At 42.3% G+C, this 22,619-nt stretch overlaps 1 protein-coding gene across 4 annotated transcripts; it reads left to right on the forward strand.

Annotated features, from left to right (window-relative positions):
• The first annotated feature begins 2,599 nt into the window (after positions 1 to 2,599).
• Positions 2,600 to 22,429, forward strand: LOC124856689 (SRSF protein kinase 2-like). Of its 4 annotated transcripts, XM_047347432.1 has the most exons (15): positions 2,600 to 2,846; positions 3,985 to 4,237; positions 4,306 to 4,414; positions 12,731 to 12,818; positions 13,013 to 13,100; positions 13,264 to 13,370; positions 13,447 to 13,609; positions 13,750 to 13,775; positions 13,880 to 13,936; positions 16,264 to 16,618; positions 16,773 to 16,870; positions 20,479 to 20,586; positions 20,698 to 20,767; positions 20,859 to 20,951; positions 21,846 to 22,429. In XM_047347432.1, exons 2-15 carry the CDS (start codon positions 4,018 to 4,020, stop codon positions 22,028 to 22,030), a joined length of 1,767 nt encoding a protein of 588 aa, XP_047203388.1. In that variant the 5' UTR covers positions 2,600 to 2,846; positions 3,985 to 4,017; the 3' UTR covers positions 22,031 to 22,429. The 4 variants fall into 4 exon arrangements, with proteins under 4 accessions (XP_047203388.1, XP_047203391.1, XP_047203390.1 ...); XM_047347434.1 differs by lacking the exons at positions 2,600 to 2,846; positions 4,306 to 4,414 and having other exon boundaries at positions 4,112 to 4,237; XM_047347433.1 differs by lacking the exons at positions 2,600 to 2,846; positions 3,985 to 4,237 and having other exon boundaries at positions 4,307 to 4,424.
• Positions 22,430 to 22,619: the final 190 nt, after the last annotated feature.

The following is a 22,619-nucleotide window of genomic DNA, read 5'->3' on the forward strand; positions in this document are numbered from 1 at the left end:
TCCTAAACCCATATCGATTGTCTGTCAGCAACTCGTGTTTGTCAACAAAGCTTTCTTGTATTTTTGAGGATTGAGAAAGTACCGATATTTGCTTATAATTATTGAAATTGTGCTTGTCTCCTTATTCATAAATGGGAACAACTTTGGCTATTGTCATTTTATTTGGAAGAATGCCATTTTGAAAGTACAGGTTACAGATTTACACCAAAGGTTTTACGATACCATCAATAAAACTGTTTTTATACCAGTATCATTCCAGTCTGTATTGGTTTTACTCTTGAAACCATTTACAATATCATAAATCTCTCTTCTACTCTTCTCAGAATCATGAGGCTGTCATTCCTTTCATCATCATCTAACATGTCTATTTCCGTCTCTAACCTTTATTGCCTCCACTAGTATTGGTCCTATGTTTACAAAGAATGTGTTAAATCCATTTACTACTGCACTACTGCATCAGTCTTATATGATTTTCATTCTCAGTAAAGTATAGGGCATAGTCATTATTTCTTATTCTGTTTTCTATTAGACTGTTTAATATATTCCAGATACTTTTAGTGTTATATTTATGGTATCCTAACTTAGGGTCGCACAGTGTGAAGTTACTCTAGTCGATCATGTTATCAGGGGCAAAAACCATACTATACATAATATTAATATATCCATCTGTATTTTTATACTGATTAGGATTTAGCAAATCAATAATAAAGTTCCACCAAATATATATGTCTTTCTGGTTTAAGTTGAAAAACAACCTCTCCAAACCTTATTAAAGGTTTCAATCTTGAATCCTGGTGTTCTATAGATACAACTAATGATTAGATTTATTTTATTTTCCATCCTAATTTTTACTGGTAAACATTCCATTTCATCATCGGTAGTAGTCTTCATCCAGTTTACTATGTTGAACTCTAATTTTTATCAATATAAATGGACACTCCACCTCCTTTTTATGTGTCTTATCTAAACGCAGAAATTCATATCCATTTAGTTCAGGAGCAGATGTCCAGGTTGACTGTATTTTTTCTACTATCTGAATAGTCTTGCCTGCCTAGCAATATCAGCATTATTCTTTTTTGGATGTTGATTAATATAGACATTTGTACCTTTAGGTTTGCGCCCATGCTTGAGAAGTTCTTTCTTTTTTCTGTTTGCAGATGATAGTGGCTGGTTTCTATTTTTCATTTTTCCCTGGCAGAGGGTGGCACTTTGGAATATCTTTGTTTTCCAAATGTATGTTTTTACTGTCAAAGAAAGCAAGTATTTGTTGCTCTAGTGAGCTCACATGCTGAGGTACTGGTGGTTTTAAACACCAAAGAAAACTGGTGTCTAATACCGCCATCTACAGGGGACATGCCTCCACTACCCCACCTCTAAAATAAAACCTTTTTTCCGTCAAGGAAATCTTAGTAGCAATTTCTACTTATGTTTTACAGGTGCAACATTTTGAGCCTACAGAACTAGAAAGAAGCTGCTATCAGTATACTCTTTCTATTTTGGGATGCTGGATTAAACTTTACGATATTATTGTGGGACATTATTTTGATCATTTAACCCACCTTGAAACTTCTTCCCATGTTTATCCTTAACCTGTCTGCTGCGTTTCTTGGCCTTCACGATGCTGTTTGTTAACTAAGATTCTCTAACAAATCTCGGATGCCTTCACGGAACAGCTCTATAACCAAAATCAAATTGCACACGCAGTCTATTCTCTAGTTATAAGACTTCTGAATGCAATTGTCTGCACTACATTTTATTTCAGGGTATCAGAATAAATGGTGACGAATACACGTTTACGCACACTTTTCCGACTTTTTATTTGTAGTGTCAACGTGTTCGTTTATCGCCTTGTGATGAAAAAAATAAAACTCATGAATCAGAAATAAGTTGGAAGCATTATTATTTAACGAGGAAATTCTGGTAACGCGCAGGCCCTGTCCTCTCAGCTGGTAACAGAAAAATAGATGCTTAATTTAGCCATATACACACTTTTTATAGAGAATGTGCAGCCATGTAAAAGACTAGACGGGGAGTGTCCCGGTTTAGACTAATGACACTCATTGTTGGTCTCCACGGATCCAGAAAGATCATCCATCACTCATTCCTCTGCTGCACGCACTCTTCTGCCAGTTCCTGCACACAACACTTACACACACACACACTCAAATATTTGTGTTCCTCTTACATGGTCATATTAGGTAATAAACAGACCCACGATAAGTTATTCTGCTTACACTTTCCGTATCAACTGTTGTACACACCATTACGATTTATGAATTACTTTTCTCAATCCCCAGAGTTACAGACGTATTAACACACTTCATTTAAGACATGATATAATGCAGACTAAATAAACAAGGTAAGATTATGCTGACTAGAATTTGACTGATTATTCAGTCTGTCTTATTAACTGCATAAATGAAACTTAATTAAAGCAATCACTAAATAATGTTTAAGGAAACTTCAACTGGAGAATTATTTGTTCTCCATAATAAAAAAATAAAAACATACATCAGGTTCCTTTCACTTCACAATTAGTTTTTTGAAAAATGACAAAGACTTCGTTCCGCCTCCGGAAGCGCAGCTGGTTGTAAATAAACGCGGCAGCAGCGGCGGCGGCAGCGGCGGCAGAGCGGCGGCGGAGGCAGCAGCAGCGGCGGCGGCACTAGACCCTCCTCTCAGAGGGAGGAATGATGAGACGAGCAGCCCGGAACTGAAACACTCCACTCCGCCGCGTCGGCTTCGCGTTGTTTCCCGCCTTACAAATAATAATAGTGCGTCATAACTTCAAAGAGCCGACAGCAACGCAACACCTCTGTTCGACCTCCCAAAGAATAACGCATCAGGTAAGAAAAAAAAAAAAAAAATCATTATTTAAAGTCACAATTTTAAGAAATAATACGAAAATACAACAAAACAACGCGCATTTACAGTACAATGATAAATAGCCTATAACTAGCCATAAAAGACCGTAGTTAATTAGCTAATTGTCCTCAGAACAAAGTTGGCAAACCTTTCACAAAATTTAAGTAAGTATAAAAAAACAAAAACTAAAAAACTAATTTGCAATATTATAACTAATTTAAAATAATATTTTAGAGCTTGCTTTGGACATTATTCAGACTTTACTTTGGTTGCTAGTGTGTGATGTTACCTTGAGTTGGTGTTCTCAAGCATTTTTCACTCTTCACGATTGGTAATTATCCTGTCCAACAGTAGAGTCCATACAATTGATTAATGTCGTAAAACAATGATACACAATAGCAATAAATAAACAGAGAATGCTAACTAAATTTGACACAAATATGCACAAGACACTAAGGCTATGTAAGCCAAGCTGTGACTACTAACAGCTCAATCAGTTCTTCTTGATTCAGTTATGGTGTCAGACAGAATCTAATGTGTTTATTAGGCGTCCCCTGGAGCATGTTTGGCATTTTTAGCAAGCCAAACTATGATTAGTAGCCTTACACTGTATAATTTAGAAATATGTGATCAGATATAACAGTTTGTCAGGTCTACGAAGTATCAAAAACTGAATTAGAGTTGTTAAAGCTGTTAGAAATGTGTTAATTTGTTAGTAATTGGAATGTTAAATGTGTCTAAATTCATATAACTTGATCTCCTGTGGACAACAATATCTCTTGATCCTTCTTTTATCCATGTCAGTCCAAACAGAAAAGACAAAAAAATGGCCCCAGATGGTTTTTTTAGAGCCCACAGAGTTCATGTGAACAACAGTGGGTCCCACTGCAGCAGTTATGCAGGCTCAAGTAGAGTCTAGTTGCAGCTGGGAGGGTGTCAGAGGCTATTTACGTTGACATACCATTCACCCAGTTAAAAATAAAGATACACACCCATTGGCCCTCTTAAAATATCATTGCACACAACCTATTGCAGCCAGTAGGTACATGCACATACTAACTGCCAGAGAAGAGATGTACCTTCAGTTTCTGAATGTATTCAAATGCCTTTTTGTTTTAGTCTTTCCGTGAGTGTTGCTGTCCAACAGTCAGCATGTCGTCATCCTACGCTGCTGCCATATCAGCCCTTATTGCATCCAACCAACCAATCTATCAGCCTTTCTCAGGAACGATACGTAACAGTAGCAGTAGTAAGGGACCCACACCTAGCAAGAACACCCACTGCCCTCCATCTTTACCGAACCATTCTGCTTCACCTGACCCTCCAGGATCTTATGAAGAGCATCAGGAGAATCCTTCAGACTATGGCATAGGTAAGCAAGACCCCAGCAATAAAACCCTGCATGCTCTTTGACCTCTTCACTTGCGACTGTATTTTCAGGTGGTTATTACCCTGTAGAGATTGGAGAAATTTTTGTTGACCGCTACCAAGTGCTTAAAAAGTTGGGATGGGGTCACTTCTCTACTGTATGGCTCTGCTGGGACATGGTGTGAGTAAAGGTTTGACCTTGTAACTTTGCGTTCTAATGATAGTCTAATGATATCTAGCCTTGCAAAGGTATTCATATCATTTGAAGTTTTCAATAACGTGTCACATTACAACCCAAATGCAGTCTAGTTTATTGGCTTTTTACATGACACACCAGCATAAAGTAGCAAATGATTGTGAAGTGGAAGGCAAATTCCCTATTCCTCTTTGCAAAATAGCTCAAGTTTGGTCAGAATGGAAGGATAGAGTCCTTCCAATTTCCAAGTCTTGTCATAGATTTAAGTCTAAGCTTTGACTGTTTTAAACTTTGATCAAAACCGCTTCACTGTAGCTCTGGCTTCATGTTTAGGGTCATTGTCTTGCTTAAAGGTGAACCTCTGCCAGTATCAAATAAAAACAAAAAAACAATAAGGATTTGTTGCTATAGTGGCATTTTTTTACAGTACTCAGACAATGAGGGGGGTGGACATGCAGAAAATGCCCCAAGGTTGGCAACTGAACCTCAAACAGCTACATAGAGAGCGAACAGCCTCTGTAAATGGGGCACCGACTCTTCAGCTATGCCACTTGGTTTGCCTGCTGGTGTTCGTAGATGTTGTAGATAATAGACTTGCAGTTGAGCCATACTCTTTCAGATGATGGATTCAACAGACCTCTGTGAGATGTTGAAAGTTTGATATATTGTTTTATATCCTAACCCTGCTTTATACTTCTCCACAACTGTCTCCCTGAACTATGAGCTGTACGGGTGGATACCTTTCACATTTGAACCAATACGGTACCGATTCTCGGTACCTGGGAATCGATACCGGTACTCAACGATACCAGTTTTCAGTACTTTTGTGTGTGTTTATGTGGTAATAAATGTTAATTCGTTTAATAAACTCTCAAAAATGTTCGATTTAACACATTTATTTCTCAATATATAAACTTTAATGAATATATCAAAACATCATCCAGCTGTTTGTATTGTAACATCTCAGTTGTTTCAAAACTTTTTTTCAACCCTTAACTGACTACGCAATGTAATGCACAAAGTAAAACCCAGCCATGCTGCTGGCTGCAGATGACGAGTCGCTGACGAATGCAGGCCTGCTAACGCTGCTGAATGCAGGAGTTGTAGCCGTAGATCTGAGGCTGACGAAAATTGTCTCTTCAGCCTTGACAAAAATCTTGTGTTTAACCAGGTCAGTGTGTATACACACACACTCAGAAGAAAGGGAGGGCATGAAACACTTGGGCCATTTTGTGCACTTCTGTCTTCGCCATATGTACCAGGAGTAGGAGAGTTAGCCCTGCTGCTGCTTGCAGGAGACGAAGTGCTGCCATGAAAACTAAATTTGGTGCTTTTAAAACCGCAGATATCTTTGCCTGTTTTGTAGGTTTTAGCGGCATGTTTTTCTGTCCGCTGTCAGAAGTTTGTGTTCACCTGCGCGAGTGTACATTACTCAGTGTGTCAGCGTCAGCATTGGTGACGGAGTATGAGGAGTTTTGTCAGGTTTTGGCCATAGAAAGTAGAGTAGCGAGGACTCAGGAACAGAAACCTTTCACGACGTGATCTATTAAAACAAATGACATTAACTGTTAAAACGTTGGTTACGTACTGTAACCCCAGATTCTATGAGTATAGGCGCAGCCCTTTAAGGCTATCGCTAGTGGGTTTATCCCTTCACGCGCAGCGCAGCACTGAAAACTTTAGTCCACGCCCACCTGCTGTGTGGGCCCCACCCGGTCCGTATAAATTACGGTGAGACCGGACTAACGGCTCCCAATAGCTTTTTCTTCAGCCATTCAGGGACCAGTGAGGCCCAGAGCTTAAAGGGCTGCACCTATACTCATAGAATCTGGGGTTACAGTACGTAACCAACGTTCTATTTCGTATAGGCTTCGCCCTTTAAGGCTATCGCTAATGGGTTAAAGGCGAAGCAGGATGTAGTCTATGCCTCACTGGGTCCATCCAGACCACAACTGAACCTCGCCTAATGACACCAAAAATCAGCCTTCTGAATGCGTAATTACGCACTCCAACCGTCTTGCGCATCACATTGAACAGAGAGAATATCTGGTCAGGGAATGGCTGAGATAACAGACCTGCTGCTGTAATAGGAAAATGAAGGTACGAACTGTAACAGTGTAACGATGAGCAGAGCAGGTCAAAAATCTCCACGAGGGAACGTGGAGACAGATCAGCAGCTGGATCATGCGCAATGATGCAGCAGAACAACCTCGTGTGCCACAGACAACACAACAGAGGAGAAAAACCTCTGTTCACACGGAGGCTTAATGAATACAGCCGCAGTGACAATAACATCATAAGTCACAAACAGTGGCTGATAATAATATTACGGCACCCTGCGTCTGCATGCAGGAAGGGTGACTCAATAATAAATGGAACGAAATAACAGTCATTCTGTCAGAACCCTGAGAACAGAATGAGTCATGGAGAAACCTGACGCATCTCGCAGGTAGAAACAAATAAATGAGCATGGAGATGACCATGAGGCTGCTGTGCAGATGTCCTCCACTGTCATTACTCCATGCAGAGCTGTGGAGGATAAAATCCCCCTGATTGAATGAGCTCTAAGATTCTCTGGAGGATCCAATCCAGAGGAAATATAAGCCTGTGAAATAGCCTCACACAGCCAATGTGAGAGGCGCTGGACAGATAGAGGACGTCTTGCAGAGTTTTCTCTGTAATGGACGAACACACGCTGGGAGCGGCGCAGTGCAGCCGTGCGCGCTACGTAACACGAAAGCGCACGCACGGGACAGAGGATATGAGAGGTGGCCTCCTCTTCAGAGTTATGAGGAGGAGGATAAAAACCATCCAGAGTTATCACTCTCGATCTGAACGAACTCGTGATGCCTTTAGGTGTAAAAGCAGGGTTAGGACGCAGCACAGCTGAGCTGCCGTCGGCTCGTATTCTGAGACATGAAGGAGCGACAGAGAGTGCAGATAAATCGCTCATTCTCTTCGCAGATGTCAGAGCTAACAGCAGGGCTGTTTTAAAAGACAGAAATTTAAGTGGAGCCTGATCTAAGGGCTCAAATGGGGCTTTAACCAGTGCGCGCAGGACGAGCACTAAATCCCACTGAGGGACTAGAGGGCGTGACACGGGTCTGTGTCTACGTACACCCCGCAGAAAATGCTTCATTAGCGGATGGTTAAAAACCGTTCTGTCACCAAAACCCTCATGACGGGAGGAAATAGCTGCAGCATAAGTTTTAATAGTGCTGAAAGCTAACGTCCTGTTCATCAGCTGCTGGAGGAATGACAGCACGCAGGCGAATCGACATGAAAAAGGCTCCACTCCTTTCTCTGCACACCAGCGCTGAAAAGCTGCCCACTTTGATGCGTATGACGCTGTGGTAGAGGGGGCTCGTGCGCCCTGAATCGTGCGCACCACATCATGCGGGAGACCCAGCCTTTCTAAGCGCTCCCATTCAGCGGCCAGACCCAGAGACGTTGAGCTAACTCTGTGACGCTCCTGATTGCCCCTCCCGCCTGGAGGAGTGCATCCTCTCTCCATGGCAGCTGCCATGGGCGACCTGACACCAGCTGCTGCAGGCTCGGAAACCATGGCGTGCTTTTGCGCTCGGGAGCTACGAGAATCACTGAGAGCTGTTCCTCTCGGATTCAATCCAGGAGCCGCGGGATCAGCGGAACTGGTGGAATGGCTCAAAGGAGCGTTTTCGGCCACGGGCTGTGAGCAAAGGCGTCCACTCCTAATGGTGGATCCTCCCGTGGGCTCAGTGAAAACCACAACTGGCATTGTGCGTTCTCCCGTGTGGCGAAAAGATCCACTGCTGCTTTCCCGAATCTGCTCCAGATCTGAACAATCAACTTGGGGTGGAGGCTCCAGTCCCCAGGACGAGCACCACCTCTGGACATGATGTACACTGCTCTGATGGAGAGCAGGTTCATGCGCGCCCAGCACAGCAGCCGCCTGGAAATGTTTAGGAGCTGAGCCGAGCGCACACCTCCCTGGCGATTTATGTAGGCTGCTGCCACTCTGTTGTCTGTGTGGATCAGAACATGCTGATCCCGCAGCAGAGGAGCAAAATGCTGTGTCACCTTCCACACTGTGAGAAGCTCCAGCACGTTTATGTGGAGAGACATGTGGTCTGGCCACTGTGCTCCCACCGCCTGAGACTGACACGTTCCTCCCCATCCCGACAGGGATGCGTCTGTGAACACTGAGAGTGTGATGCAGGTCTGCTGAGGGGAACTCCCTCTGACAGGATGCGGGGAGTTCCCCAGTGGGCCAGGTCGGGTCCCACTGAAGGAGGGACTGAGATCATCCGCCTCTTCTGACGCACAGGATCTATGCGCAGGCGGATGAACCATCCGGAGACAGGAACTGCAGCGTGTAACCTCTGCTGATCAGTCTGTCCATCCACCTGTCCAGGTAACATACGCGCCGCCACTCTGAGTGATGCTCTGAAAGCGGGCGCGCATTTATCTGTGGTGCCATGGTGCTCATGGATACGAGCCAGGCTACAGCCCCTACCTGACTCGGATTTTGATCGGAGGTAACCCATGGGGGGCTTGGATCGAAAGGGCTGTAAACCAGCCTCACCAGGGGGATATTCACCCAGGCTCGCAGCTTGGTGTTGAGCGGTGGCATCACTGGTGCGCCGCTTCGTGGGGAGCTGCTGTTGTTCATCCTCTGTGATCTCACCCACTGACAGCTGGGGAGGACAGGAGGGAGAAGGCAGCGAGCGGAGCTCTACCGGAGCAGCATAGGATGCTCTCGTGGAGTCATGCCTGAAAACTGTGAGATCGCGGGGCCTCTTAAACGGCCGTTTAAAAGAGGTCGTCTCATTAGGAGTGGAGGATGTGTGTGAGGAAAGCACAGCGAGATCGTACGATCTGGCTGAGCCGGAATAAAACGGAAACTTGCTCTTAGAGAAATGTATGTGTTTTATTTCAAAACAATCAGTAGTTTTACACACATCCCCCCCACCAGTCACTTTTTAAATCTCCGCCGTGGCTCCAGGCGCATGCCAACTGCCGACCTCTGCGCTGCTGCTGAGTAGACGGAGCAGTGGGCGGATGAACTCGGGGAGCTGCGGCAGCGGCCGTGGAGCGTCTCTGCTGCTGCCGCTGATCACGGCGATCCCGCCAGCGGCCGGTGGTATGGGACGACCGGAAGCCAGAGCGATTAAGAGACCCATGTCTCCTGACCCGGTCAAGTTCCTCTTGAGAGTAGGGTTGCCAACTCCTTGATAAATAAATAAGGGACACCTCCTGGTAGGGCTATCCAACTCCACTGTCTGCACCTCTACCGGCCTGGTGATTTTTGTCACCCTTTTTCTTTGTGTGAAATGACTTTGGAAACATTGGACTCGAACCCAAGTTTAATTCGATGCATGTTTTTGACTGATACAAATATCCATGGAAAAACAATTATACAGCAATTTATAAAATAATTTATTCTTTTTGCAAAATAAAATTACTAGACAAAAACAAATATCCTTCTAAAATAAATAAACCACTATTGAAAAGACCTCCATCCTGCTTAACTTAAAACAATATAAAAAAGCATAACAGTATAATGCAAAACATTTTCGTAATCTATCTATCTATCTATCTATCTATCTATCTATCTATCTATCTATCTATCTATCTATCTATCTATCTATCTATCTATCTATCTATCTATCTATCTATCTATCTATCTATCTATCTATCTATCTATCTATCTATCTATCTATCTATCTATCTATCTATCTATCTATCTATCTATCTATCTATCTATCTATCTATCTATCTATCTATCTATCTATCATGAGAGCACAGTTGCAACAAAGTGGGACAACTTCGCCGAAACACGTTGTTTCAGCTGCGCTGAAAAAGCATGGGCCTTTATTGTCGCGTAAGCGGGTAGGAGACGCTGGGGAAACCGTATCTGATGGCGAATCGACGTAACACCTGTATCTATCCTTAGCAACGGTACCTGCTGGCCAATGAGATGATCCAAAATATTCTGTCAGCTCATTGGTCACAGAGCAGGATATGGCTGCTAATGAATTTACCGTAATGTTAAATATAAAGCACCCCATCATTTATTAATTCTATTGACATTTTACTGAAGATTTTTGATCCACCTAATAATACGGGACTATGTGCGTCCCGTTTCAGCTCAATACGGGACCCGTACTTTTTATTCTAAATACGGGACGATTCCGTTTTTCAAGGGACGGTTGGCAACTCTACTTGAGAGGTCTGCATTTGGCCCAGCACTCACTGGAAATGAGGACCGAACAGCCCATCGGTCCCTCCAGTAACTCCCTCTTAAAATCCTCAGGGATGGAGGAGGAGAGCTGAAGCCACATCTATCGCTGTAGCAGGGTCTGCCAGGCAGCGATGCGGGAGTAACACACAGCCGACGCCGCACAGAGGTTGAGGATGGTGTCTGCGAGATTGCAGAATTCCTCCACATCCTCCGGAGGCAGCTCCATCTCCCGAGCCTACTTGGAACTGGTGTAGGCCAGGAAGGCGGTGTTGTTGGTCGCCGCAGCGACCTGAGCGGCACATTGGTGGGAGCGATCAGTCAGCCTGGCCGTGATCTGATCACTGGGGGAGGGTGGCACAGGCCGTCGTCCGACGCGCCGGGCCAACCCAACCCCAAAAACCGCTGACAGACTGGGCTCCAGAGCAGGAACTGGGGGAAACCCCTGATCCGTCAGGGACTCCACCCTCGTGATGGGTGTGAAGGTGGAGACCGGTGCCTTTAGCTGAAGCGGCCGCCGCTCCCGACAGGTAAGCAGTTACCGCCGGAAAACGGGGCCAAACCAGATCTCGGCGAGTTAAATGAGCTGGGACGAATTTTCCCACCAGGTCATCAGTCGGGAGCTGGGCTAAAGGTGCGGGAACAGGGACACCTTTAGCCTCAGCTACTTTAGCGATGATGTCCGGCAGCGCGCTAACAAGTACGCCCACCGCCGGAAAAGGGGTGGTCGCCGACATTGGGAGGCCCTGAGCCTGGACCGATTTTGCATCTGTCTCCGCGTCCTACGTCCGGAGGAAGGGAGTGGAGATATCAGTCGCTGTCTCTGGGGCGGAATCGTCCGATTCCCGCCCAGCATCGAAGATGCCCAATGCCTCATCGAGGGAGCATTGGTCCGCTAAGGGCAATTCCCCTTCTAGCGGGGAGAAAATGGCTAGCCGCCATTGCTTCTCTTCCAGAGGCAGACGCCTGCAGGAAGGGCAGGTGGACTGCGGGGTCAAGGCCAGGCTTGCATGATCAGGACCGAGGCAGCCCTCGCAGATGGCATGGAGGTCGTAGCTCATGATGTAGCCTGTGTTACAAGCCGGGCAAAGGCGGATTGTGCCGACGCTAGCCATGGATCTTCTTGTAATAGTGCTGTTAAGCTGTCGCTGAAGAAAAAATGGGAACCGTTTGTCCGGTCTCACTGTAATTTATACGGACCGGAGTGGGGCCCACACAGCAGTTGGGCGTGGACTAAAGCTTTCAGTGCTGCGCTGCGCGCGAAGGGATAAACCCACTAGCGATAGCCTTAAAGGGCGAAGCCTATACGAAACAGAACATACTATTACTACAAGCCGTGATCCTCTTGGGGAGGCGGGCGGTCTGGTTGGCAGGGCGGGGCGCCCCCCTTGAATAGTGGTGGGGTAACGCTGCAGGTGCTTACAAGGATTAGAAGTATTCCCGCCGCTGGTCTTGCACACTGCATCACAAATATTGCAGCGAGCGTAATCTGCATCGCATTTTGAAAAGTGGAGCCATACTTTTGAGCGCTTTCTATCAGCCATGCTTTGTGGACGGTATCAGCGGCTACTGACGTCATTACGCTATGGTGCGTGCAATGCTGTGTTCAGGTCCGGCTTGGAAAATCGCCCACTCTTCCACTCACTCAGTGTCACAATGATGCATTTATGTACCAAAACATGGTACCATTTCATTTTATGTGAATCGGTACTTTGTAGTACCGACGGAATTCGGTCGGTATCTATAAAAGTACCAAATTCGGTACCCATCGCTAATCAGCTGTGCTCCTTGGTCTCCATGAAGCTGTTTGTTCAATAATATTCTCCACCAAACCTCACAAAACAGCTGCATTTATACTGATATTAAAATACATATAGGTGGAGCCACACTTTTATCCATATATCGTTTTCCTTACTGTTGACAGTTATATGCTACTTTGTATTGGTCTACCACACTAAAATCCCAATATAATACACATTGGTTGTAGTATGACAATTTGTGGAAAAGTTTAAGAGGTATGAATAGTTTTGCAGGGATCTGTAAATAACTGATAGTCACTGTTGTAATTTTTGTGCCTGCAGAATGAAGCGCTTTGTGGCTCTGAAAGTGGTGAAGAGTGCTGAGACATTCAGAGAGACGGCACTGGATGAGATCAAACTGCTGAAATGTGTCAGTCTGAGGACGTAGATTTTCCGTTTTTGAATATGTCTCTGTGTCTTTGGGCATTAATAAAATTCTGTAGTGAATCAACAGTTTGAAACTTTGCTTGTTTTTTGCAATGTAGTCTGTAAGTATGGCACGATTTTAGTTGTTTTATTTTTTATTTTATAAATCAAAATTTATTTTACTAAGTTTCTTCTCAGGTAAGGGACAGCGACCCCAAAGAACCTAAGCGTGAGAGAATTGTGCAGCTCATTGATGACTTTAGAATCTGTGCTACGACTGGAGAGCGTATCTTTTACAGAAAACAAGACGTGTCGACTTCCCTCAACAATATTGTTCCTAAATGAGTCTGTTCTGAGGTGTGGTCGGACTCCATTTTCCACTTTCTGCTATCATTGCAAGCAGCCTTGTCTTCACTTCTCTATGAAAAAAGTTCCTTAGCAGATGCCAGATGTGTGCATGGTTCTGGAGGTTCTCGGCCACGAGCTGCTCAGGTGGATCGTTAAATCCAACTACACAGGGCTCCCCCTGCCTTGTGTAAAAAGCATTCTCAAGCAGGTGTGTTACAACCCATTATTCCATCTTATGTAATGATCCCTCTATGTTTCACGTCCGACTAAGGTCTCTTTTGCAGGTTTTGGAGGGTTTAGATTACTTGCACACTAAATGCAAAGTGATCCATACCGACATCAAGCCAGAAAACATCCTCCTGAGAGTGGATGAAGGTTATATTAGAAAGCTTGCAGCCAACACAAAACTGTGGCAGTTACCCGGTTCTCCTTCTCTCAGCAGCTCAGGTTAGTGAATCTCTGTCAGTGCTTGCTTTTAGTCAATATCTTTGATACATTTAAGGAGTATGTGAGTAGTCGGTGTAGGGCTTCTGGAGGTCATGCATTCCTGTTATATTCTCATTTTCACTTTTCACTCTTTCTGCCAGTGAACAGAAACCCAGGAAGAAAACAGGTGTGCAGTCTAAAATGAACTCTAATGGCATTATTTCAGTCTTGGTTCTAGATTTTTGCTCAGTTTTGGTATAATTTTTAGCTTTCCTTCTGTTATTTCCTAAGAGTGCGTTCAACTTATTTGGGAAGCTGACGGGGGTCTTGCACACCCTTGGTGAATGGGTAAGATGGATGCTGTGTTTTACTTCTGAAGTGACACGTGTGGTGCATCTTGATACCTGTTAGATAATATACAGTATGATACACTGAGGAAGACTGTTGTTGTTGTTTTAGTAATAAACTACACTAATCATTTTACAAGTGAAATTTGAGATAAATGTTATTTTCTTATCTAATCCCCTCTTCAGTATTATGTCTGTGTGCAAAATCCACCTTTTTTACCCCTTAAATACATCTAGTTGTTTATTTAGAGTCTGTAGGAGTGCAGAAAAAAATTATTTAGTCTCTCCAAGTGCTGCGTAGATATCTTTATATTATTTGGCTCATATTACTCAATCCGTTCAGTTTACTCTGTCTTCTATTATTATTTTTTTTTGTAACTTTCATCACAGTATTTGCTTTTTACATAAACGGTTTTGCATTGTTTTTGCCGTTTTTGTCATGTTTCTGCACCGCCAGATAATTGTATCTTTTATCAAATTACAAACATGGCCGAACGGGGTGGAGTGGAACACTCTTTGACCTGGAGGGGGGCGGGGGGTGAAGGGCCTCATTAGCATTTAAAGAGACCTCACCAACACCAGTTGCTCCTAGACGCACCTCAGAACAGGGTTAAAAGAGGAGCCTGTGGAGCTACAATAACAAGGAACTATGTTTTGCATCATTATCTCATTGAAAGACAAATACATTTTTTGAAGATGGAAATAAGCACGCTGAGTAATAATATGAGAATGAAGTGATAGTGCGCTATCAAGGATGACGCCCAAACTCTTGACCTGGACCGGGGAGGAGACTGAGGAACTGTCAATCAAGAGGAAAAGACAGAAAGACTGTTAAACCTGGATAAGCTAGATTTGGTTCCAAGATTGACTTCTGTTTTATCTCTGTTAAGTTTTAGAAAGTTTGAGGTGAACCAGGATTTAATGTTAGACAGAAAAGGTGGTAAGGTAGGATGGTGGGTTGAGAGGAATTTCCTTTACTAGAAAAGTAGAGCTGGGTATCATCCACAAAACAGTGATAATCAATAATAAAGTTGTGGAAAATATATTACCACAGGTATAGGAAAGAGAGGTTTAAGAGGGGTATTTGTAATGTCAATAGAAGATGACCTATTAGGAAGGGTGGTGTAGGAAAGGCTGCACTCAAGAGATTCAATTCAATTCAAAAATACTTTAGTATTCCCAAAGGGAAATGAAACGTTGTTGTAGCTCATTTTTTCGAAGAGATCAAGGAGGATGAGAATAGCGAGTAGATTGGAATCAGCTGCCTTCAGGCAATACTGCTCTAATTTTTGTTAGAGCAGTATTTGAACTATGGTGGGGTCTAAAGCTGGACTAGAACATCATCTTTTGTTTCACACTAAATTCATCTGGAGTGATAGTGTTGAATGGTTGTTATTGAGACTTGATGACCCCCAAGATGCTTTGCCATCCCGCTCACTGTTTGTTGTGGCAAGATACATATTGATCCTCATCAAGCCTAGTGGCTAAAAGAAATAGTTCATTAAAGGGGGTTGTATTTTTTTTAATTTTTCTGTTATGCTACAGAAATTTGATTTTAATGGAGACAAATCGTGCTTTTAAATCTCTCCTTTTTACATTTAAATCATTCAGTTGTGGTCAATATAAAGTGGAACTTCTTCCATTGCCATCACAATTCACAGACCTGATTTCTACAGAAAACCTGAGCGGTATGATGAAGCGCAGGCAGCATAGGAGAGGAACCAGGACTCTGGACGATGTAGAGATCGTGCCATTAACGTAGTTTCCATATAGGCTGTTTCCTTTTAGCTTTAAACATGTCTTGCTATATGGTAGAGAAATAGCAGAAATTCTCTAATAAAATGTACAGTTTGCAAGATGAAGTCATTTTAACTTATTTTTGTTTGTTCAAAATAGAAGAAATGTAGAGATGGCTTTTACAATGTAGTTAGATCAGATCCTTGGACACCTGTCCCTGCTTTATGTCAGAGGAGACAAGGAAGTGTTTTGATGTTTCTCCAGCTGCTGCTGTTGTGATTACACTGTACCTTGTTGTTAGCAACCATCTGTCTAAGAGAGCACTGGATAATATCAAAGCAAAGAGTATCCAACAGGGTTTCCAATACCGAATACATGTTTTTCTGACAGTGTCCAGTAAATGAATGATGGAAACAGTCAATTTAGGATAATTTCAAACACGGCACATAGTTGCTTGAATTTGCATGGTTTTCTCTACTTCCGAAACAGACATGAAGCACATAGTTCATTGAATCTCTTCTATCATTGTCTATAATATTATCAGTTAATGCTCATATCTGATTATTTCTGACAACTGACTGCCCCTCCTAGTCCGGCAAGGTTTCCAGGAGTCCATTAAAGCGACTATCAGCGAAGGACAAAAGCTGTCGAGGACAGAAGAGTCCATCTGATCTGAAATCAGACAAACCTCATGTGACTTTTTCTGAAAATGCTGCTGCCGCTTCAAGCGGACATCCCTCCACAAAGCTGAGAGGTCCTAACCTTCAGATGAGGAGACAGACGTTGCTGTTTGAAGACGGATTGGATAGTGCTTCATGTAGCCACAGAGACTCAATTGGCTCATGCCCAAATTTTAGCATGGATGCTCCTTTCTCCGGCTCCAGATCTGTGTTATTTCACCAGACTGCTCACATTGAGCCTGGTCCTCCAGCTTCCTCAGCTAGAGGTCAGTCTCGATAATACTTCTCATGACCTTCCAGTTTTTCTGTGGAAAGATGCTGTTAAAACGTGTTTTTAATGAACTACATTGACCTCGTCATCAGATTACTGTAGTTTGTCCAAGTTATTAAAGTGCCTTTAAATGTTTCTCTGTATTTTAGGAATCAGTGACTCAGATGTACCATTAGACCTACTGAAGCCTCAGAGTGCTGACAAAATTGTTGTCAAGATTGCAGACCTGGGCAATGCCTGCTGGGTGGTGAGTGATTAATCAGCTGACAAATTAAAAACATACAGTTAAATTATTTAATCTTACTAAAAGTCATCATACACTCACTTTTTAATGATGAAAAATTAATCATAGGGTATTGGATGACCCTTTTTCTGAATTTGATGTATATTTTTTTCTTTATGTGTAGTTGGCTGGTAGTGTTTCCAGGTTTGATTGGCAAAACCTGGAAACCTAAATGTGGATATACTTGGAGTCTGGATCTGCTCACCATTAAAACAAAAACAAAAATCCTTTAATCTATATGTCTCACTTTATATTCTAGGAATACGAGGTTGTGAAATGACATCTATAAAATACGGAGAAGATAAAAAGCTATAAATAGGATAAAATTATGGAATTTAATTGCAGCATTTTCGAGCTCTTATAAAAGTATAAAAGACAGGCATAGTTTCTAAAATGTCAGTTTACCCCTGAGAAATCTTAGAAACATACATAGGTTTCTCTGATTGAGATGAATCTCAATAAATTGAAAATCAAAACAACTGCTCCAGAGAAAATTAGAATGTTACGTAAAAGCAGGAAAAGTGTTTTTTGTCTCTGTTCTTAAAAGGTTTATGTGAGATTCTTCAGTCCTATTTATGTATAATGTTTTTATTAATATGTTTTTTTATTGTACTTTCAATAAAAAACAAACAGAGACTAGGTGTGCAAATTACTGGTATCTAGAAGGCCTTTATTTAGGATAATGGTTACTTTTTAACGTTGACTATGTGCTGTCTCAGACCAGATACATCTGAATGAATGATTTTAAAACAAAAATGTTATGTTTTGGTCTACACCATCATGGGGAAGACTGTGAACTTAGAGAAAGCCATAAAAGATCAAAGCTTAAGAAGCTGGCTGTCCACAGAGTGTTGTGTCCTAAGCATATTAATGGAAAGTTCAGTTGAAGAAAAATATGAAATAAATATGAAAAAAATATGAAGAAAAATATGAAATAGATGTGAAATATGAAAAATGAAATGAAGATGCACAAGTAAGAGGGATACAGCAGCCTTGGTAGGATTAAGCAAAGTATTCGCTTAGGGGAGAGTCACAAAATGCAGAGGGCTGCTAGATTCAGTGCTTTAAAACCAAACACACACTGACATGGACCAGAGACAACAGCAGAAGACACTTTCCTGGGCTAAGGCGAAAAAGGACTGGATTGTTGCTCAGTCATCCAAAGTCCCCTCATCAGATGAAAGTAAATTTAGCATTCATTTGGAAATCAAGGTCCCAGATTCTAGAGGAGAATTAGAGAGGGACAGATTCCAGGCTGCTTGTGGTCCAATGTGAAGTTTCCACAGTCAGTGATAACTGCTGGGGCCATGTCATCTGCATATTGATCCACCCTGTTTTCTCTAGTCTGCACAGCTCTCTAACAGGAAGTTTAAGAGCACTTCTAATGGAAAGCTTCAAATGGAAATTTTCCAGCCGGACCTCTTTAACGCCTCAGCAGAGCCACAGGCCGTTCATCTCCACGTCATGCCACATTGATGTAGTAATTAATGCAAAATTAGGCCCGAGTATTGAGTACATACAGGTCCTTCTCAAAAAATTAGCATATTGTGATAAAGTTCATTATTTTCTATAATGTAATGATGAAAATTTAACATTCATATATTTTAGATTCATTGCACACTAACTGAAATATTTCAGGTCTTTTATTGTCTTAATACAGATGATTTTGGCATACAGCTCATGAAAACCCAAAATTCCTATCTCACAAAATTAGCATATTTCATCCGACCAATAAAAGAAAAGTGTTTTTAATACAAAAAACGTCAACCTTCAAATAATCATGTACAGTTATGCACTCAATACTTGGTCGGGAATCCTTTTGCAGAAATGACTGCTTATATGCGGCGTGGCATGGAGGCAATCAGCCTGTGGCACTAAGGTCTTATGGAGGCCCAGGATGCTTCGATAGCGGCCTTTAGCTCATCCAGAGTGTTGGGTCTTGAGCCTCTCAACGTTCTCTTCACAATATCCCACAGATTCTCTATGGGGTTCAGGTCAGGAGAGTTGGCTGGCCAATTGAGCACAGTGATACCATGGTCAGTAAACCATTTACCAGTGGTTTTGGCACTGTGAGCAGGTGCCAGGTCATGCTGAAAAATGAAATCTTCATCTCCATAAAGCTTTTCAGCAGATGGAAGCATGAAGTGCTCCAAAATCTCCTGATAGCTAGCTGCATTGACCCTGCCCTTGACCCTGCATTGACCCTGCCATTGACCAGCAGCTGACACGGCACCCCAGACCATCACTGACTGTGGGTACTTGACACTGGACTTCTGGCATTTTGGCATTTCCTTCTCCCCAGGCTTCCTCCAGACTCTGGCACCTTGATTTCCGAATGACATGCAGAATTTGCTTTCATCCAAAAAAAGTACTTTGGACCACTGAGCAACAGTCCAGTGCTGCTTCTCTGTAGCCCAGGACTGGGGAATGCGGCACCTGTAGCCCATTTCCTGCACACGCCTGTGCACGGTGGCTCTGGATGTTTCTACTCCAGACTCAGTCCACTGCTTCCGCAGGTCCCCCAAGGTCTGGAATTGGCCCTTCTCCACAATCTTCCTCAGGGTCCGGTCACCTCTTCTCGTTGTGCAGCGTTTTCTGCCACACTTTTTCCTTCCCACAGACTTCCCACTGAGGTGCCTTGATACAGCACTCTGGGAACAGCCTATTCGTTCAGAAATTTCTTTCTGTGTCTTACCCTCTTGCTTGAGGGTGTCAATAGTGGCCTTCTGGACAGCAGTCAGGTCGGCAGTCTTACCCATGATTGGGGTTTTGAGTGATGAACCAGTCTGGGAGTTTTAAAGGCCTCAGGAATCTTTTGCAGGTGTTTAGAGTTAACTCGTTGATTCAGATGATTAGGTTCATAGCTCGTTTAGAGACCCTTTTAAGGATATGCTAATTTTGTGAGATAGGAATTTTGGGTTTTCATGAGCTGTATGCCAAAATCATCCGTATTAAGACAATAAAATACCTGAAATATTTCAGTTAGTGTGCAATGAATCTAAAATATATGAATGTTAAATTTTCACCATGACATTATGGAAAATAATGAACTTTATCACAATATGCTAATTTTTTGAGAAGGACCTGTAAATATAGCTTTTTCTAGGCCAAAAAAATCCGTAAAAATTATTTTTAATGTTCTTATGCAAAGTTCAGATTTTCTTTGGATCTTTCAAATTAACAGAACCACATGTCCAAAATATCTAACTTTGAGTGTAATGAGTTTATAAAATCCAATTCCACTTTTTAAGTAAGTAAATAAATTGTTTGTGATATTCTAATTCAGTGAGGTGGACCTGTCTAGGTAGATGTGATTCAAGATGTTAAAATGGCTGACAGTTTCTTAAGAAGTGATTCACCGACTTATTTACTTACTTCAGGTTTGACTGTAGAAAATCATACATTAAAAATGCAATAAATAATCAATCATGGGATCATTTAAAAAGAAATAAACACTCAAATCCAGGTTCTGAGTTGCATCTTCGGTAGAAAAGCCCAACCCGTTATTTTTAATGAGGCAGATATGCAGTACAGATTGTGGTATCACATTTACTGTTCTCTTCTGTTACCAGCACAAACACTTCACTGAAGACATTCAGACTTGCCAGTACCGCTCTATAGAGGTACTGATTGGTGCCGAGTATGATACTCCAGCTGACATCTGGAGTACTGCCTGCATGGTGAGCTGCCTTTTTTTCTGTTTGGAAACAATCTTTGTATAACTTTTATGCTGCATTCCAACATTGCCAACATCCCTTTTTATTATTATTGTCTCCTTGTGTGCCCTGAAGGCTTTTGAGCTGGCTACAGGAGACTACTTGTTTGACCCCCAGTCAGGAGCCACGTTCTCCCGGGAAGAAGGTGTGTGTTCAAGTATGATTGCCACTGCTGTACTTAGGTGGAAATAAAGAATGTATCATTGCATGTATTTAACATGATTCCATGTCCTTAGATCATATTGCCCATATCATCGAACTGCTTGGACCTCTTCCATCCCAGTTTGCCCTTTCTGGAAGAAAATCCAAAAAATTCTTCAACAGAAAAGGTAAAGGTGTAAAATATGGAAATTCCTTTGTAGAGGTGGGCCAATCAAAATGTTTTGGCAGATTTCCGATCTCTGTTTTTTGTAAAACTTTGATCTGCTGATTCAGATTTGGCCATTTCAGATTTATTATATGAAATTGTGATTACATATTTGATTTGTCTTCTATGATATAAGATGATTCAACAACAGCATTCAAAACATTTTATTCCAGCCTTCCATCCATTCATGAACGGTCATTCATTATTTATAGCATGAGCAAAGGTGATGTGCAAAATGTGTGAGACAGGAAGAAGGATTTTAAGAATTAGAGTGTTCACTAGTTAGGCCGCCTTTAGCATCTTATATTAGCAATCAGCAGTATTAGCATGGCTAGAAAATTGTTACTTCAAAAAATGCAGAACAACTGACCATGAACATGCCCTATGATTAGACTGTTTTCTGGCATCTGGACCTTCCGGATCTCCAAGAGAAGGATTTATGTAACAGCATACACACTGAAGAGTGTTGTTAATGCAGTCTGATGATGCCTACCTATGCTCCATTTGCTGAAAGGAAGCAGATTCAGCTTTTAAGCTTCTGACTGTCTGACTGGTCAGAGCCAGGCAAGATTAAAATTGACTGGTTCCTGTCACCAGCTGAATTCTCAGCGTATCTCTGTTCCTTTGTAATGCACCTTTTAATCACAATGTTTTTCTTAACATTCTAAAAGTCCTGTTCACAAACTTGATCAAATAAATTAGATTTACTTAATCTGGTTATTTATTCTGGTTCTTGTTGCTCAGAAACTCTACTGTATTCTGTACACATATATACAGATGGGACCAGTGGTTTATGGTAGAAATCATGAAAAGGCAAGATGGCGTAAACAACTGGAATCCATTTTCTTCTTCACAGGACAACTGCGGCACATCTCCAAACTGAAACCATGGAGCTTGTTGGAGATCCTGCTGGATAAGTACGAGTGGCCACGAGAAGAAGCTCTCCAGTTCAGTTTCTTTCTCCTCACCATGTTGGAACAGCAGCCACTGAGAAGAGCCACCGCTGCTCAGTGTTTGAAACACCCCTGGATTACCTCCTAGAGACAGCAGCGTCATGTCATTCAGAGCACAGCAGACAATCAATGTTAAACAGGACTCAGCTTGTTGCTCGGTGCTGGCATCAGTAAAAGCACGCATCTTACCTCCCTCCCTCTGTCCTTCGTTCCTTCCCTCCTTCCTTCATTTCTCCCTCCCCCTCCCTCCTTCCTTCCTTTTTCCTTCCAGTTTCCACATTTAAATCCTGCTTACTGTATAAAAATCTGCCACATATTCTTGGTAATTTTAGTATTTTAACATTTTAAAATGACTACAAAGGACTGAGAACTCCTTACCTGGAAAGTTAAGTCTATAAACAATATGTTGTTTTTTTTTTTACAATAAAGTGTAAGACCTCTGGTCTATTTATCATGCTGAAGTTTTAATAAACTGATATCAAATGGATTTTAATTTTAGTTCTATAATAAATAATCATTAACTCTCCTGAAAGAGCTCTTCTAATAACCTAGCGGTAAACCAATCTAAAGTAAAAACTGATTTACTCAAACTGCTCCAAAAACCTTTCAGGGATTAATACATTTTTAAAATAGGAGTCTATATGTTGGAAAACAATTGACCGTCTGTGACAGCAGCT

This window comes from Girardinichthys multiradiatus, chromosome 20, assembly GCF_021462225.1.
Source record: "Girardinichthys multiradiatus isolate DD_20200921_A chromosome 20, DD_fGirMul_XY1, whole genome shotgun sequence".
Lineage (NCBI taxonomy): Eukaryota > Metazoa > Chordata > Actinopteri > Cyprinodontiformes > Goodeidae > Girardinichthys > Girardinichthys multiradiatus.